Source organism: Balaenoptera borealis (assembly GCF_965194805.1).
Source record: "Balaenoptera borealis genome assembly, chromosome: 2".
Lineage (NCBI taxonomy): Eukaryota > Metazoa > Chordata > Mammalia > Artiodactyla > Balaenopteridae > Balaenoptera > Balaenoptera borealis.
The window spans coordinates 89,971,751-89,988,620 of NC_138867.1; the positions used below are offsets into that span (position 1 = coordinate 89,971,751).

Here is a 16,870-nt window from a genome sequence, read left to right on the forward strand (position 1 = left end):
GTTTAACTAACATAGGCCTGGTGCCCAGTGCCTTACAGTCAGTTGATACTTAGTAAATATTTGTTGAATGAATGAAAAGTCTGATCAGAGTTATTCATTGTAAAGAGACCTCTTTGAAAAATGGACAAATAAAGGAAACCATGATTATGGTCTCATATACCACCATGTTCTATTTAATTCAAGAGTTCTATATTGGGTCCACAGGTCGAAATCAGGGATTCCAGGAAAATGGATGAGAAAAAAAAAAAGAGTACATTTTTATTTTCTTACTATTCTCTAAATGAACTTTAGCTTTTCCTTCACTTATTAAACAGAAAATCACAGTAGTTTAGCAGTATGTGTGACTCTGTAAACAACAGAAATCAAAGATAATTTCACATAACACTACTGTTATTGCAGATAGTGAAATATCATGTTTGTTCATCAGTATTCATCATGTTTATTAGATCTACTACCAGATCTTATAATGCATTAAAGAGGCACATATATTTCTAGAACAAACATACAATGGCATGTTACTTAGACCCAATAAAGCTGAATCCAAAGCCAATAGTGGGGAAAGCAGAAAAGCAATATGATAATCACTACAAAACTCCCAATAAGCTCACATATGTCTGGCAGTGAGGGCTAGGTTGGTGTTAAAACCACCAGGATTCTTGAAAGTCTACTTAAGAAGTAGTTAACCACTCAGATCACCTTCTCATTTCTGCACAGCCGGCCCCTGCCCACTCTCCCACAATAGCAAAAGACTGGAGTTCACTGAGGGGAGTAAACCATAGGGTCTTTGGGGTATACCATGCACAGCTGACAGCAGAAGCACACTCCAGAAAATGTGGGGATGTGAAAGTTTATACCGTGAAAATGGAGAAATTAAAAGACATAATTCTATAAAATGTTCCAAGATGAAAGGATATGGACTTCCAGACTAAAAGGACTCACTCGTATGTCCAACACAAATGACAAAGGCAGACCTGTATCAAGGCAAATCATCATAAAATTTCATAATCGTAGGTATAAAAAAAATATTCTAGACTTCTAGTGAGAATCAGATTTCACACAGAGGATTAAGGATAAAAAAGGCATCAAACTTCTTATTTAAGAAGAATACTTATTTCAAACCTAGAATACTGTACTCAGGATTCAGACTATGAATTAAGTGTGAGGGTAGAATAGAGACATTTTCAGACATGCAAGCTCTCAAAAGATGTACCTCCCATATATTCTTTATAAGGAAGCTATTACAATCTGTGCTCTACAAAACATGAGAATACATCAAGAGAAAGAACACATGACATCTAGGTAATAGGACATCTAATAGAACAGCAAGGCGAGGAAAACATTGAGAATAAGGGTGAAGATAAGATATTAAGATGACCATTAATGCAAGAGTAGTTAAATACAAGAACTCCAGACTGCTGTCTACTTTAAAAAAATAAATTCGACCAAGTAAATACATATAGGTATACTAAAGCAACTGGGGGAAAGCTGTGGACTCCATCACTATTAAGATATAAAAACTAAGTAAACTAAATGAGGACAAAAAGACATTTATTCATTCCAAAAAAAAACAAAATTCCAGAGGGAAAAAAAAGGTAGGTAATTATAAAATGTAAATACTGAATACTTAATCAAAATTATAACAGAATTCTTTTGACACGATGAGGGCATAGGAGATAGAAAAGGATAGTGAGCGAAATCCTCATCTTTCCATAGCAAGGAAATAGCACAGATCAGCGGTCCCCAACCTTTTTGGCACCAGGGACCGGTTTCATGGAAGACAATTTTCCCACGGATGCGGGGGGAGGGATGTTCAGGTGGTAATGCGAGCGATGGGGAGTGATAGGAAGTGGCAAATGAAGCTTCACTCACCTGCTGCTCACCTACTGCTGTGCGGCCCGGGGGTTGGGGACCCCTGGGACAGTCTAATATGGATAAATCAAGAAAATACATACAGACATAGACGGCAAATGCTTCTTCTCTACCACTGCTTCCTTCTTCTGGAAGGAGTTCAACTGGTCTAACTTCTGGTCTCTACACTGATTAGTTTGTATTTAATAAGCTGAACATGTTCAGTTCATCTCTTTTTTCCGCTTGAGAACAAACTGCCCACAAGGAGCAAGCATCTACTTCTACATTTGCAGGACACTGCTGGTCCAGCCTAGTAGATGACGACTGGGTCCCCTGGCCAAACTCCAGCATTTGAGTTAACAAGCCTATTTAACTCTATTACTAAGCAACATTCCCAATCTAGCCTTTCTGTGTAATAAAGTTGATATTTTTCCTCTGTCACTATTCCAGTGTCTTATTTGTCAATTTATTGAGATGCTGGAGCAATAAAGAGACTTCAACACTTAGTGCACCAGCCAGGTGATCTCCTCCTGTATCAAGTTTACCCCCATTAACTCTTTTTTTTTTTTTTTAAGATTTTTTTTTTTTGATGTGGACCATTTTTAAAGTCTTTATTGAATTTCTTACAATACTGCTTCTGTGTTTTTTTATGTTTTGGTTTTTTGGCTGTGAGGCATGTGGGATCTTAGTTCCCCGACCAGGGATTGAACCCACACCCCCTGCATTGGAAGGTGAAGTCTTAACCACTGGACCGCCAGGGAAGTCCCTCCCTCCTTAACTCTTACCTTATCCCAGCAAAAAGTCAATACAGCTAAAGGATCTACAAACACCTCAAAATTACCTCCATAATACTTTCTACTTTACCAAAGAACATTCTGAAATAATAACTACTCATCATAAGATAAGAATACCTATCTGGCTGATATTGACAGAATGCATACCACCACTCACCTTGGTTGGATACTGGAAAACTCCTCCCTGAGGGCCCTTCCAGGTAAGAGAGGTTATCAACCTTGTGAAATTTTAGCTCCAACCACACCTATCCATTCACACCCAGCCGGTCCTTCATTGCTATCTGCACCTGACACTCATGCCAGGTACAATCCTAACTCTCACTCTTCACCAAGTAAATGGTCTTAGTTATCTAAGACATAGAACCCCAGTATGTCATTTAAGAGGTTCTGAATCTTTATCAATACAAGTCCAATATCTAGTTCCCTAGGAAAGGTGCAAGTCAGATGGACAGTAATGGAAGCCTTCCTCTAACTCTAATAATGTGTTAAGTGCACCCATCAGTCAACCCTGAAGGAAAGCATTTAATGACAAGGGTGTTAGTAGCCACTTTATCACTTAAATGAAGCTAGTCCACCTTATTAATCCATGGTTCATTTTAGCACATGACAGTAATTAGAACTGCAAATAGACTACAGTAAATAAACATAATATAAAAAGGACTGTCTTTGATTTATTCTTTTCTTCTTTGTAATAATCATTTAAGATTATTCACAATTTTGCTCAAGAACTCCAAAGGTATTTTTCCATAAAATATTTGGAGGTGATTTTCCCAGCATCTCAAAATTTAATTAAAAATTTGCACTCCACCCTTGAGAATTTACAAAAGAGAATTTGTTTTAACAAGCTACATGTTGTTACTGGGTTATTTCTGTAATAAAACAAACACCTTAGGAAGAATATACTTCGACAAAGAATCTAGATAACTGAAAGCAGAACATGGAACCCACTGGGATAAAAATAAGATTAGGTCTTCCAATGTCACACGAAAGCTGCTCAAAACCAGTATTAAGAACATATTTTTAAAACATGAGGTATGCCACCTTCAACAGAAGAGGAAAGTTGTTCCTTCTACTTTCCATTCCCAATATGTCACCACTGTCACTATTATACACATGCAAAAGAAAACAGTGAAGAAAACCCAATCCATATCTTCTAGTAACTTCACCCAACTATGCTAACTATTCATGTTTGTGAAATCATAAAAATGACAATTTCATAATTTGATTCATTAGTTTCATCATTTGTAGTAGAGTGGCACAGACAATGAGATATGAAAGAAAGCAAAGCAAATTTTTCAAACTGCCACTCATCTGACCCTCTTTAAGGACTCAAATTTGAACCTTTTTCCTAGATTTATATTGTCTAACTTTGCCTCATTTAAAGAACATTCCATTTAATATGATGAAAATATGCTACATAAGCTCCCAAAATGTGTACCAATACTATTTTTTAGTTGTACTAGCATGATGTATAATTAAAACTCAAGAGTAAATGAAAATTGAGAACATACATGGAATAATCACTTGATTAATTTGTTACACACTAAAAAGATTTTTTATTTTTTAGAAAACCAGCAAAAATGCTATTTTAGCACCAGTACATAGAAACATTTGTTACTTATTATTAATGTTTCAAATTTTAAAATACTGTGGTTAAAACTTTTGAAGCTTAACTTTAAAAACGTGGGAAGCCATCAAATGTCCATCAATAGATGAGTAGAAAAAAATATGGTTTATACATACACTAGAATATTATTCAGCCATAAAATGGAATGAAACTGATATATGTTACAACATAGATAAACACTGAAAACATTATGCAAGTGAAATAAGCCAGACACAAGAGTTAATATTGTATGATTCTACTTACAGGAGGTAGCTAGATAGGCCCAGAAAGTATGCTAATTAGAAATTAGAATAGAGCTTACAATGGTTACACAACATTGTGAACATACTTAAAGTCACTGGAATTGCACACTCAAAAGCTGTTAAAGTGGTAAATACTATGTAGATTTTGCCACAGTAAAAAAAATCAACACAATGAAACAGCAAATGTCAATAAAACCTGAGATGAAAAAAAACAGTCACGAGAAAGTGATATTTCTTCCCAAACCTGTTTTTTCTAATTATAATTATTATAACATAATTACATTAGCTATTAAATAAACTGACAAATGAGAAGGAAAAAGAAAGCTCTTGCTAAAAAAAGTAGGTTGAATGTTTTATGTTCAATGAAAGCAAGCCATAAAAAAGTGCTGATGAATTAGTTTTCAGTGACAACTATAAAGTTATAAAATATTGGGAAAATCATATTCTAAAACAAGCTGCACCCATATTCCTTCATAAGTAGCGACCGCCTGTCCCACTTCAATTTAAAAAAAAAAAAACAACTGAAAATCATTGTTATAGTTTAAGTAAAATAAAGTCAAACTCTAACTAGCTATCTCTAACTCAAGAAAAAGGCCCTGACCCTATATCAAAAGACTCACTAATGAATCTACAGTTATTTGGTATTTTTTAATTAAAATGTTTATAGTACATATTGATTTTTGTGATTCTATCATTTAACTGATTTTCAGTTAACTGACCAACTTCCATTCTCAGGCCCAGAAGGCTTATGCTGAATTATAACAATGCCTACCTATACCTCACTGGGTTGTGGAGAAGATTTTTAAAAAAATAACACAAATGGAAATGTTTATTAAGGCACACTGCAAAGCATATAAAAGTACTAAATAAATGTTTTATATCTCTATTATTATTAATGGGTAAAGAAGGAAGCTATTAGAACACTATTTATTAGGATTCATGTGAAGGGAACTTTTTAGAAGTATTCAATACTATAAAGATACATTTCCAGAAAGAAGCCTTCTTGAATTACATGAAGGCTCAATACTCCCAGTTACAGATGGAAAATTTTCTCTCTGGTAATTGAACTGAAAATTCCAGCTTAAAATCCTAGATATGATTCCACATGACATGATTCACAGATCAAGCAAAATTGAAAGAGAATATTGGCTCCATACCTTCCCAACTATTGTGAACTTGGACAAGTTACTTAACTTCCAAAAGATTCAACTTTTCATCCTGAAATACCTCAGCGCTGCTGTGAAGATTAAATTGGACAACAAAATATGAAAGCACAAAATACAATGCCTGTCATATAGAAAGCACCCAAAATATATTTACTTCCTTTTGCAAATTGTGATGCTAATTTAGAAACAGAATACTTAAAACATTCTTAAACTACCTAAATTTAACACATTTTGATAAAGGAGGCTTTTCAAGATCTCTAGTTTCTCAGTCTCATTATAAATATCCATTATCATTACAGGGCTAAAATGAGTGTCATGTAATCTGAAAAGGGGAGGAAATGAGCTAAGTGGATTTAGTATGAACTCAAGACATCCCTGGATAAGAATGCCAGCCCTATCACTTATTACTTTATCTCAGGTAAATTACTTATGGTCTCTCTGTAACTGCTTCCTCATCTATAAAAATGAAATAATACCTATCTCACAGAGTGGCTGTGAATCAAGAGAAATTAAATGTATGAACATATAGTTAGAATATATGAACAGTGCCCTGCCCATGGTAGATACTCATAAAGGTTACATATTTGCTCTTTACTTAGTTGACTGAATATCACTAGAACATGTAAAGATAGATTAGATGAGACTGACATTTTCCTTTATCTCACAGAAATTCAGCATCTAAAAACAAGTAATGTTTCTTTTTTCCTTTATTGTGGTAAAATATATCTAACATGAAAATTGCTATTTAACCATATTTAGGTATATAATTCAGTGACATTATATTCACAGTGTTGTGCAACCAACACCACTCTTTCCAAAACTTTTTCATCACCTCAAATAGAAACTCCCTACCCATTAAGCAACAAGTACCCATTTCCTACTTCCCCTAGCCCCTGAAGCCCTCTACCTACATTCTGTTTCTGTGAATTTGCCTATACTAGGTAATTTATATAAGTAGAATCTTATAATATTTGTTCTTTGTGTCTGGCCTATTTAACTTTGCATATATTTTCAAAGTTCATTCATGTGGTAACATGTACAGCATTTCACTCCATTATAAGGCTGAATAATATGTCATTGCATGACATACATTTCATTCATTCATTCATCTCTTAATGGACAGTTGGGTTGTTTCTACCCCTTGGCTATTGTGAATAATGATACAATGAAAACAAGTGAACAAGTATCTATTTGAGTCACTGTTTTCAATTATTTGGGGTAAACATCTAGGTGGAATTGCTGGGTCAAATGATAGTTCTATGTTTAATCTTTTGAGGAACCACCAAACTGTTTTCCACAGTATGTGCACCATTTATATTCCCACTAGCGATGTATGAAGATTCCAATTTCTCCACATCCGAAGAAGCACTTTCTTATTTTCTGGTTTTTGCTTTTTTTTTTTTTTTTTTAATTAATATCCATTGGAGTAGGTGTGAAGTGATGTCTCATGATTTTGATTTGCAATTCTCTAATGACTAATGATGATGAGCATCTTCTCATGTGCTTGAGGGCCATTTGTATTTTTCCTTTGGATAAATATCTATTCAAGTATTTTGCCAATTTTTCAATTGAGTTCGGGGGGGTTACTGTTGGATGGTAAGAGTTCTTTATATATTCTGGATATTAAACCCTTATCAAATATATGATTTCTACACATTTCCTCTCATTTTATGGGTTGTCTGTTCACTCTCTTGAGAATGTCATTTGAAAAAAAAAAGTTTTTAATTTTAATCAAGTCCACCTTATCTGTTTTATACTTTTCCTGCCTATTCTTTTGGTGTCATATTTAAGAAACCATTACTAAATCCAAGGTCATGAAGATTTGTACCTATACATTCTTCATAGAGTTTTATAGTTTTAGCTCTTAAATTTAGCTCTTTGACCCATTCAGAATTAATTTTTGTAGATGGTATAAGGTAAGGGTCCAGTTTCACTCTTTTGCATGTGGACATCTACTTTTCCCAGCACCATTTCTTGAAGAGTGTTCCTTCCCCCAGTGAACGTTCTTGCCACTGTGGTAAAAAAAATCAACTGACCACAGATGTGAGGGTTTACTTCTGGACTCCCAATTCTATTCCATTGGTCTATATGTCAATCCTTATGCTAATATCACATGGTTTTATTTACTGTACCTTTGTAGTAAGTTTTAAAATAAAGAAGTATGAATCCTCCAACTTTGCTCTTTGGATTCAAGATTGCTGTGGCTCTTCTACGTCCCTTCAAATTCCTTATGAATTTTAGGATGGATTTTTCCATTTCTGCAAAACCACCATTGGAATTTTAATAGGGATTGCATCAAATCTGTAGCCCACTTTGGGTAGTATTATCTTAACAATATTAAGTCTTCCAATTCACAAGCGCAGGATGACTTTACATTTATTTAGGTCCTCTTTCTTTCAAAAATGTTTTGTCATTTTCAGTGTGTAAGTCTTGCATTTGCTTGACTAAATTTACTCCTAAATATTTTATTATTATGGATGCCATTATAAATAGAATTACTCATTTATTAGGCCAAACAGTTTTTTTGTGGATTCTTTAGGGTTTACCATATAAAAAACAACATTATCTGCAAATAGAGATAGTTTTTTGTCTTCCTTTCCAATTAGGAAGTTTTTTATTTCTTTGTCTTTCCTAATTGCTCTGGCTAGAACTTCCAATACAATTTTGAACTGAAGTGGCAAAAGTTGGGCATCCTTGTTTTGTTCCTGAACTTAGGGGAAACGTTTTCAGCTAGTCACCATTGAGTATGATATTAGCTGTAGCTTAGTCACATCTGACCTTTATTATGTTGAGAAAGACCCTTCTATTCCTAGTTTATTGTGTGTTTTTTATCATGAAAAGGTGTTGGATTTCACCAAATGCATTTTCTGAGCTAATTAAGATGGTTATGTGGGGTTTTTTCCTTCATTCTGGTAATGTGGTGTATTACATTGACTGATTTTTGTACGTTGAGTCACCCTTGCATTCATGGGATAAATCGTACTTGGTTACAGTATATAACCCTTTTAATATGTTGTTGACTTCTGTTTGCTATGTTTTTTTGAGGATTTTTGCATCTATAGTCATTAAGGATGTTGGTCTGTAGTTGTCTTCTCTTGTAGTGTCTTTGTCTGGCTTCAGAATCAGGGTAATGCTGGCCTCGTAGGAATTAGCAAGTGTTGCCTTCTTTTAAGTATTTTGAAAAAGTTTGAGAAGGATTGGTATTAATTCTTCTTTATCTGTTAAACCAAATTCACCAGGGAAGCCATCTGATTCCTGACTTTGCTTTGTTGGGAGGATTTTTATTACTGATTCCATCTCCTTACTTGTTACAAATTTGTTCAGATTTTCTACTTATCCCTGACTCCGTTTTTGTCGTTTTTACATTTCTAGGAATTTACCCATTCCATCTAGGTGATCCAGTTTGTGGTATACATAGTGGTTCATAATTTTCTTGCATAATCCTTTTTATTTCTATAAAGTTAGTGGTAATATCTACTCTTAAATTTCTGATTTACTAAGTTGAATCTTCTATTTTTCTTAGTCAATATAGTTAAAGGTTTGTCATTTTTGTTGGTATTTTCAAAGAAACCAGTTTTGGTTTCATTGATTTTATCTATAATTTTTCTGTTTTCTAGTTCATTTATCTCTGCTCTGATCATTATTTCCTTCCTTCTGTTAGCTTTGGGTTTAGTTTGCTCTTCTTTTTCAAGTGCCTCCAGGAGTACAATTCAGTTACTAATTTCAGATTTTTCTTCCTTTGTAAACATAAACTTTTACAGCTATAAATTTCTCTCTAAACATTATTTTTGTTGCCATAATTTTTGCTATACTGTGTCTTCATTTTCATTCATTTCAAGATATTTTCTAATTTCCCTTGTGGTATCTTCAATGTTCGACTGGTTGTGCAAGAGTATGCTGTTTAACTTCCACATATTTGTGTATTTTCCAGTTTTCTTTGTGTTACTGATTCTTAGATTCACGTCATTATGGTCAAAAAAGATACTTGCATGGTTTCAATCTTCCCCAATTTATTAAAAGTTGTTTTCTGGTCCAAAATATCATCTAATCTTAAGAATATTCCATGTGTACTCTTCTGTTGTTGAGTGTAGCCTATTGTATATGCCTGTTAGGTATAACTGGCATACAGCATTGTTCAAGTCCTCTAGTTTCTTGTTGATCGTTTTCTGGTTGTTCTCTCCATTGCCGAAAGTAGATTATTAAAGTCTCCAACTATTAATGTAAAACTGTCTTTTCCTCCCTTCAAGTCTCTCCATTTTTGCTTCATATATTTAGGGGCTGTGTTGTTTGAGTCATATATGTTTATAATTGCTATATCTTCCTGATGAATTGAAACTTTTATCAATAAATAATGACCTTCATTGTTTCCTGCAACCTTTTTTCACTTAAAATTGATTTTTTTTCTGATGATAATACAGATCTTCCTCAATTTACAATGGGCTTACATCCTGATAAACCCACTGTAAATTGAAAATATCGTTAAGTCAAAAATGCATTAATACACTTAACCCACTGAGCATCATACCTGAGCCTAGCATACCTTATACAGGCTCAGAACACTTATATTAGCCTATAGTTGGGCAAAACCATCTAACATGAAGCCTGTTTTATAATAAAGTGTTGAGTATCTTATGTAATTTCACTGAAATTGAAAAAGAGAACAGTTGTATGGTTATAGGTGTATCAGTTGTTTACCCTCATGATTGTGTGGCTGACTGGGAGCTGCAGCTCACTGCTACTGTCCAGTATCATGAGACAGTGTCACACCACATATTGCTAGCCTGGGAAAAGATGAAAATTTAAAATCTGAAGTACAGTTTCTACTGAATGCATATGGCTTTCACACCATCATAAAGTCGAAAAATTTTAAGTTGAACCATCATAAGCTGGGGACCATCTGTATAGCCACTCTAGCTCTGTTTGGTTATTAGTATTTGAGTGGAATATCTTTTCCTATTCTTTTACTTTCAACCTCATTGTGTCTGTATCTGAAATGAGTCTCTTTTAGACTTTATATGCATGATTGATTATTTTTTTTATTCTGCCAATCTTTGCTTTTTAGAGAATCTATTTATATTTAAAGTACTGATAAGGAAGGATTTATTTCCACCGTTTAGCTATTCATTTACTATATGTTTCATACTTTTTTTATTGTTGTTCCTCAGCTCCTCCATTACTGCACTTTTTGTATTTGGTAGATTTTATGCAGTGTACCATTTGATTCTCTTCTTATTACTTTCATGTGTATATTTTAGTTATTTTCTTAATGGTTATCATGGAGATTACAATTAACATCTGAAACTTATAATAACCTTATTTGAATATTACCATCTTGGTTTCAATAGTATACACCCTATTCCTGTACATCTCTATCCCTCCTACTTTATATGGTTATTACGACAGATGATACATTATGTGCCCATTAACAAAGATTTATAAATACTGTTCTATACATGTGCCTTTTAAATCATATAGAAAAAAATAGTTAAAAACCAAAAATACAATAAAGCTATCTTTTACGTTTACCTATGTGGTTACTTATACTCGCATTCTTTTTTTCTTCATATGGCTTTCAGTTACTATCTAGTGTCTTTTTATTTCAGCCTGAAGAACTCTCTTTACCATTTCTTGTAAGGCAAGTCTACAAACGAACTTCCTCAGTTTTTGTTTACCTGGGAATATCTTAATGTCACCTTTATTCTTGGAGAACAGTTTTGCCAGATACAGAGTTCTTGGTTGACATTGTTTCTTCAACACTTTAAATATGTTAGCCAACTGCTTTCTGGCTTCCATGGTTTCTGATGAGAAATCAGTTGTTAATCCTATTGAGGATCCCTTGTATGCTATGAGTCACTTCTCTGTTGCTTTCAAGATTCTCTTTGGCGCTAGCTTTTGAAAATTAGACTATTATGTGTTTTAATGTAGGCCCCTTTGAAATCATCCTGCTTGGAGTTCACTGAGTTTCTTGGATGTATAGATTCATGTCTTTCACCAAATTTGAGAAGTTTGGGCCATATCATTTCTTAAAATACTCTTTCTGCCTCTTTCACTCTCCCTTCACTTTATGGTATCCCACAGGTCCCTTAGACTCTGTTCACTTTCCTTCATTCTTTCTTCTTTCTGCTCCTCAGACATGATCATTTCATTTGTCCTATTCAGGTTCACTGAGTCTTTCTTCTGCCTGCTCACATTTGATGCTAAATCCTTCTACTAAATTTTTTATATCAGTAATTACACTTTTCAGCACCAAAATTCCTATTTCATTCCTTTTTATACTTTCTAGCTCTTTATTGCTATTCTCATTTTGTTCATGCATCATTTTCTTGAATTCCTTTAGTTCTCTGTCCATGCTTTCCAAACCTTTCAACTTGATCTACAGAATCAACAATTCAATCAATTGCTATGTTTAAGAGTAAACAAGAAAAAAATACCAGGAAAATTCATCAATTATGAAAGCTCCATACTAGGCCTTTTGAAACTTTATTATACATTTTTAAGTTGTTAATTCACTAAAAGTGTAATGCAGTCCACATCAGAGCTTATCAAATATCACTGGGTCATGAAATTAATTTACTGAGTGGATCAAGATCAACATTTATTTAACATAATAGTACAGAATAGAAAATATCAATTGCACTGTTCATAAGGCTATACATTACTTCATAAAACTTTTACTTCTATTTTGTGTATATATGAAAGCCATTCTCTTTCTACTATACCGTAACACTATCCCAACAGAAGAAAGAGGTTAAAAGAGGACACACCCTACCACAGCACCGTCTTAAGCATAGGAAAGGATTACTCATTGTACTGCAATGAGGTTCATATGCAATTACTTTTAAAAATTACTTAGAATGAAAAAGATTTATTTTACTACTTTTATCAGATTATTACTTCATATATAACTAATTCATAATTCAGAAACCATAAAAATCTGAAGCAAACATCTAATCTATCATAAATTAATGGGTTCCAAAATACCTCACATTCTAGGGAAGATTTACATAATTAGTCTCAAAGCTGTAAATATTAGATAAATTCATAATACTTAACTGGCATATTAAGTCTTGTTCCTTAAAGAACTTTTTAGTTTCCCTCTATTTCAACCATAAATATGACCTTATTTTTACAAGGAACACCCTTGGCACTCTGGTCAACTGGTACCTAATTGTGCTATATCAGATTTAAATATATAGCAAATTTAACCCATTTCTTAATAAATACATAGACTTTTTTAAATGTTTCACTGGGAAGTATAACTTGCTGGGAAATTTCCGTCACAAAAAGATCACACCATGTCTATAAAATTTATAATTTACCTCAAAGATTAATTTGTTTTAACAGACTTAAGAACTTCATAAAATGCTTTGCTAGTGAATAATCCTGTACATAGCAGAAATAGATCCGGACAAATATTACAACAGGTAAGACTGTTGTTGCACAATTAGCCTGTGTAGACAAAATAGGCTTCCTTATAAATTGCAGGATCCTTAACACATAAATTGGATTGACACACCTAGTACTATTTAGGATAGTCTTTCCAAATTTCTTCTAATACTGAGCTTTCAGTTAATTCATATGCAGTGTTTAAATTTAGGGATCTTCAGGGACTTCCCTCGTGGTCCAGTGGTTAAGACTCTGCGCTCCCAAAGCAGGGGGCCCAGGTTCAATCCCTGGTCAGGGAACTAGATCCCACATGCCGCAACTAAAAGCCAGCATGCCACAACTAAAAGATCTCACATGCTGCAACTAAAAAGATCCTGCATGCCGCAACAAAGATCTCACACGTGGCAATGAAGATCCCACGTGCTGCAATTAAGACCCAGCACAGCCAAATAAATAAATAAATAAATTTAGGGATCTTCATATTATTTCCGACTTCGTCTCAGATCAGACTTAAGTCTAGGACTTTACTGATACTCTGCTTTTCCTGGGTACTATTAGGACTGCATCTCAATTCTAAACTTAAAAAATAGTTCTGACTAAGTTCTTGAGTGGAATTATTAATTCTTTCTTTCAACAAATGTTTGCAAAGGGCACTGTGGGCAGAGTGGTAAATGTGCATTGCCTCTGCCCTCATGGAACAGGCTCCTTTATTCAAGGTCTAGAAGAGTACAGTCTATTGGCATGGAAAACTGGAAAGACTGTAGGGCAGTAGGGCTTTGGAGAATCCAAGCTTCAAATCCCAGGTCCACTCTCTACTACACATTAGGCAAGTTTCTTAATCTCTCTAAGCCTTAATCTCTTCCTTTACAAAATGAGTTTAATACCAACTATTTCCACAAAGTTATTTCAAAGGTTAAATAAAAAATACAAAAAGTGCCTAGTACAATAGAGGGAACATTACTAAATATTCAAAATATTCACAGATTCAGGGACTGGCACACAGAATCCATTCAATATCCACTCTGAGCCAAGTAACCTTAAATACCATTTCCAAAGAAAGTGAATCAACCAGAAAATACACATGATACTATATTTAATCCAATTATTATGCCTAATATAGGTAATTACCATCTTTTTCTTCATTTTATACTCCTTAACTTGGACTTCCATTTAAAAGATATTTTAAAACATGTAAGCATGTCATCTAGTAACATAAAAGAGGAATTAAAAGTTAATTTTTAAAACCTCATGCTGACCCAAACTGCATACTGTATTACCTAAAGCAAAATTTCGTATAAAATTTAAGTAACAAAAGAATAAATTAATAAAATGGCTGGTCAAAGAAGTTCAGGCACTTATTAAAAAACACAAAAAAGTTAATTTATCAATTACAGCCATGGCACTCTAGTTCACTAACCCAAATATTCATAGATACATAAAAAGGATGACTTATTTTAGTTTCTGAACATTACAATACGTATGTTGCTATGTATGTTGCTACAACATAGCAATCTTTCAAAGTGTTGCTGCAAGAAAACATGTTGAGTTAATACAAGTAAAACCATTTTATAGATGCTAAAATTTACCTGTTTGAGTCCTTCATCAGTAAGTTTGTCCTGGTTGCCTACATGAACTTTCTGAAGTAAAGGACAGTGAGAGGCAACCGCAATAATAGAGGTGTCAGAAAGCTGTTTACACCTGTAGGCTGTATACCTAAGAAGTCCAGGACATTTAAATGCTAGAACACACACGCCAGTATCAGACATACTGCGACAATCAGAAATGTTGATTTCAATTATATTTTGACTTCTTGATGCAATTTTTTCCAATAATTCATCCGTGACCTATGAGAGGAGAGAAGAAAAGCAATAAATTTAAAAATCTGCTAAAAGTAGAAACTTACATTCTATTCTTTTATTAAATTCTCCCCAATAAATAATATAATAATTAGATTATAGCATAAAAACCACAATCAAAAGAAAACCTTCTTACTTAATATTAAAGCATAATAAGAACTGTGGTATAATAAAAAAGTATATTTGGTCTTTGTCTCCAGTTCCTAGAACAGAGCTCCTAAAGTTCTAGGAATTTCCTGAGTGATAGGAATGTCTTTTGTTATTTTTAACAAGCCCCTTTTACCATGCCTGAGTTTATACTAATGAAATGACTTAAGTTGGGGCCCCTAGATAGCTTCAGGATGGGGGCTGGTCACCAGAAAGACAAAACACCATGTGATTAGAGGGTGGAAACTTTCAGCCCCATCCTCCGACTTCCTGGGAGGGAAGGGAAACTGGAGACTGGATTATAAAAACTCTTAAACACTGAGATTTGAAGGGCTTCTGGGTTGGTGAATACATCAAAGTGCTGGGAGGTCGATGTGGATGTAAACAATATAGAAGCTCCAAACTCTCTCCCCCCGTACCTTGCCCTATGCATATTTTCCATTTGGCTGGTCCTGGTTTACATCCTCTAATAAATCAGTAAACATAGTATTTTCCTGAGTTCTGATCATTCCAGCAAATTATCACACCTAAGGAGGGGGTTGGGGGAACTTCCAAATTTACAGCTGGTGAGTCAAAAGTATAGGTGGCTCCTAGGACTTGTGACTGGCATATGAAGTGGAGACAGTCTTATGGGACTGAGCCCTTAACCTGTGAGGTCTGCACTAACTCCAGGAGTTAGTGTCATAATTGAACTGAATTGTTGGACACGCATTTGGTGTCAGAGAATTTGTTGTCAGAATGGAAAAAAACACATATTTGGTGTCAGAAAACACCAAGTTATAATGTATGTGTTAGTTTTCATTAAACGCCTAAAAATCTTTCCTTATTAGGAAAACATACTTTAATTAAACTTTCAAACTCACCAAAAACTCCCCACAAACAAAATTGTATCGAGATTTGGAGTTGGTTCTGTTTTTAACCCAACAAATAGTATGTATCAGCCATCATGATGTATGACTCTTGACTTTTCACACTTATTATGAGATGATACCTACCAAAGTATATAAATTTCAATTGTTTTACTACTTCTATCAGAATACATTACATATAACTAAATCCATAGCTTAGACAATGTATCACTTTGGGTTTCAGCACACTGAAGACTTCATAGAAAAGTCCATTAAAAAAAGTTTTTCTCGGAAGACTCAAAGCTACATATAAGTAACCTTAAAATTCATCTGCTGAAAAATTCATATGGCCATCTCAATTCTTAAAACAAATTTTAAAAACCAACCTCTACACATTCCCTGCCCAATCATATTTCCAAAAAAAGAAAACAGAGTTAATATTATTCAAGTCTTTTGTGTAAAAATAATGATGAGAGAAAATGCACATGATGAAATTTAGAAAGGAAAAAGAAGGGCTTCCCTGGTGGCGCAGTGGTTAAGAATCCGCCCATCAATGCAGGGGACACAGTTTTGAGCCCTGGTCTGGGAAGATCCCACATGCCATGGAGCAACTAAGCCCGTGCACCACAACTACTGAGCCTGCACTCTAGAGCCCACGAGCCACAACTACTGAGCCCGCGTGCCACTACTGAAGCCCGCGCGCCTAGAGCCCGTGCTCCGCAACAAGAGAAGCCACCGCAACGAGAAGCCCACGCACCGCAATGAAGAGTAGCCACCAGCCACTACAACTAGAGAAAGCCCGCACACAGCAACGAAGACCCAATGCAGCCAAAAATAAATAAATAAAATAAATAAATTTATTAAAAAAAAAAAAAAGAAAGGAAAAAGGAAAGAACTGGAGTGTTGAGGGATACAGGGAGTAAGAGCCAAGGTTGAAAATACCTTTGTTTATGCTT

General features: G+C 34.4%; 1 protein-coding gene across 7 annotated transcripts in view; it reads right to left on the reverse strand.

Moving 5' to 3' along the window:
- The window catches only part of FBXL17 (F-box and leucine rich repeat protein 17), a 464,528-nt gene that overhangs the window by 435,968 nt on the left and 11,690 nt on the right, over window positions 1-16,870 (reverse strand). For all 7 annotated transcript variants that reach the window (XM_082376783.1, XM_082376782.1, XM_082376784.1 and 4 more), the window contains one exon: window positions 14,650-14,907. In XM_082376783.1, coding sequence (XP_082232909.1) covers window positions 14,650-14,907 — 258 coding nt within the window. The remainder of the gene's footprint in view (window positions 1-14,649; window positions 14,908-16,870) is intronic.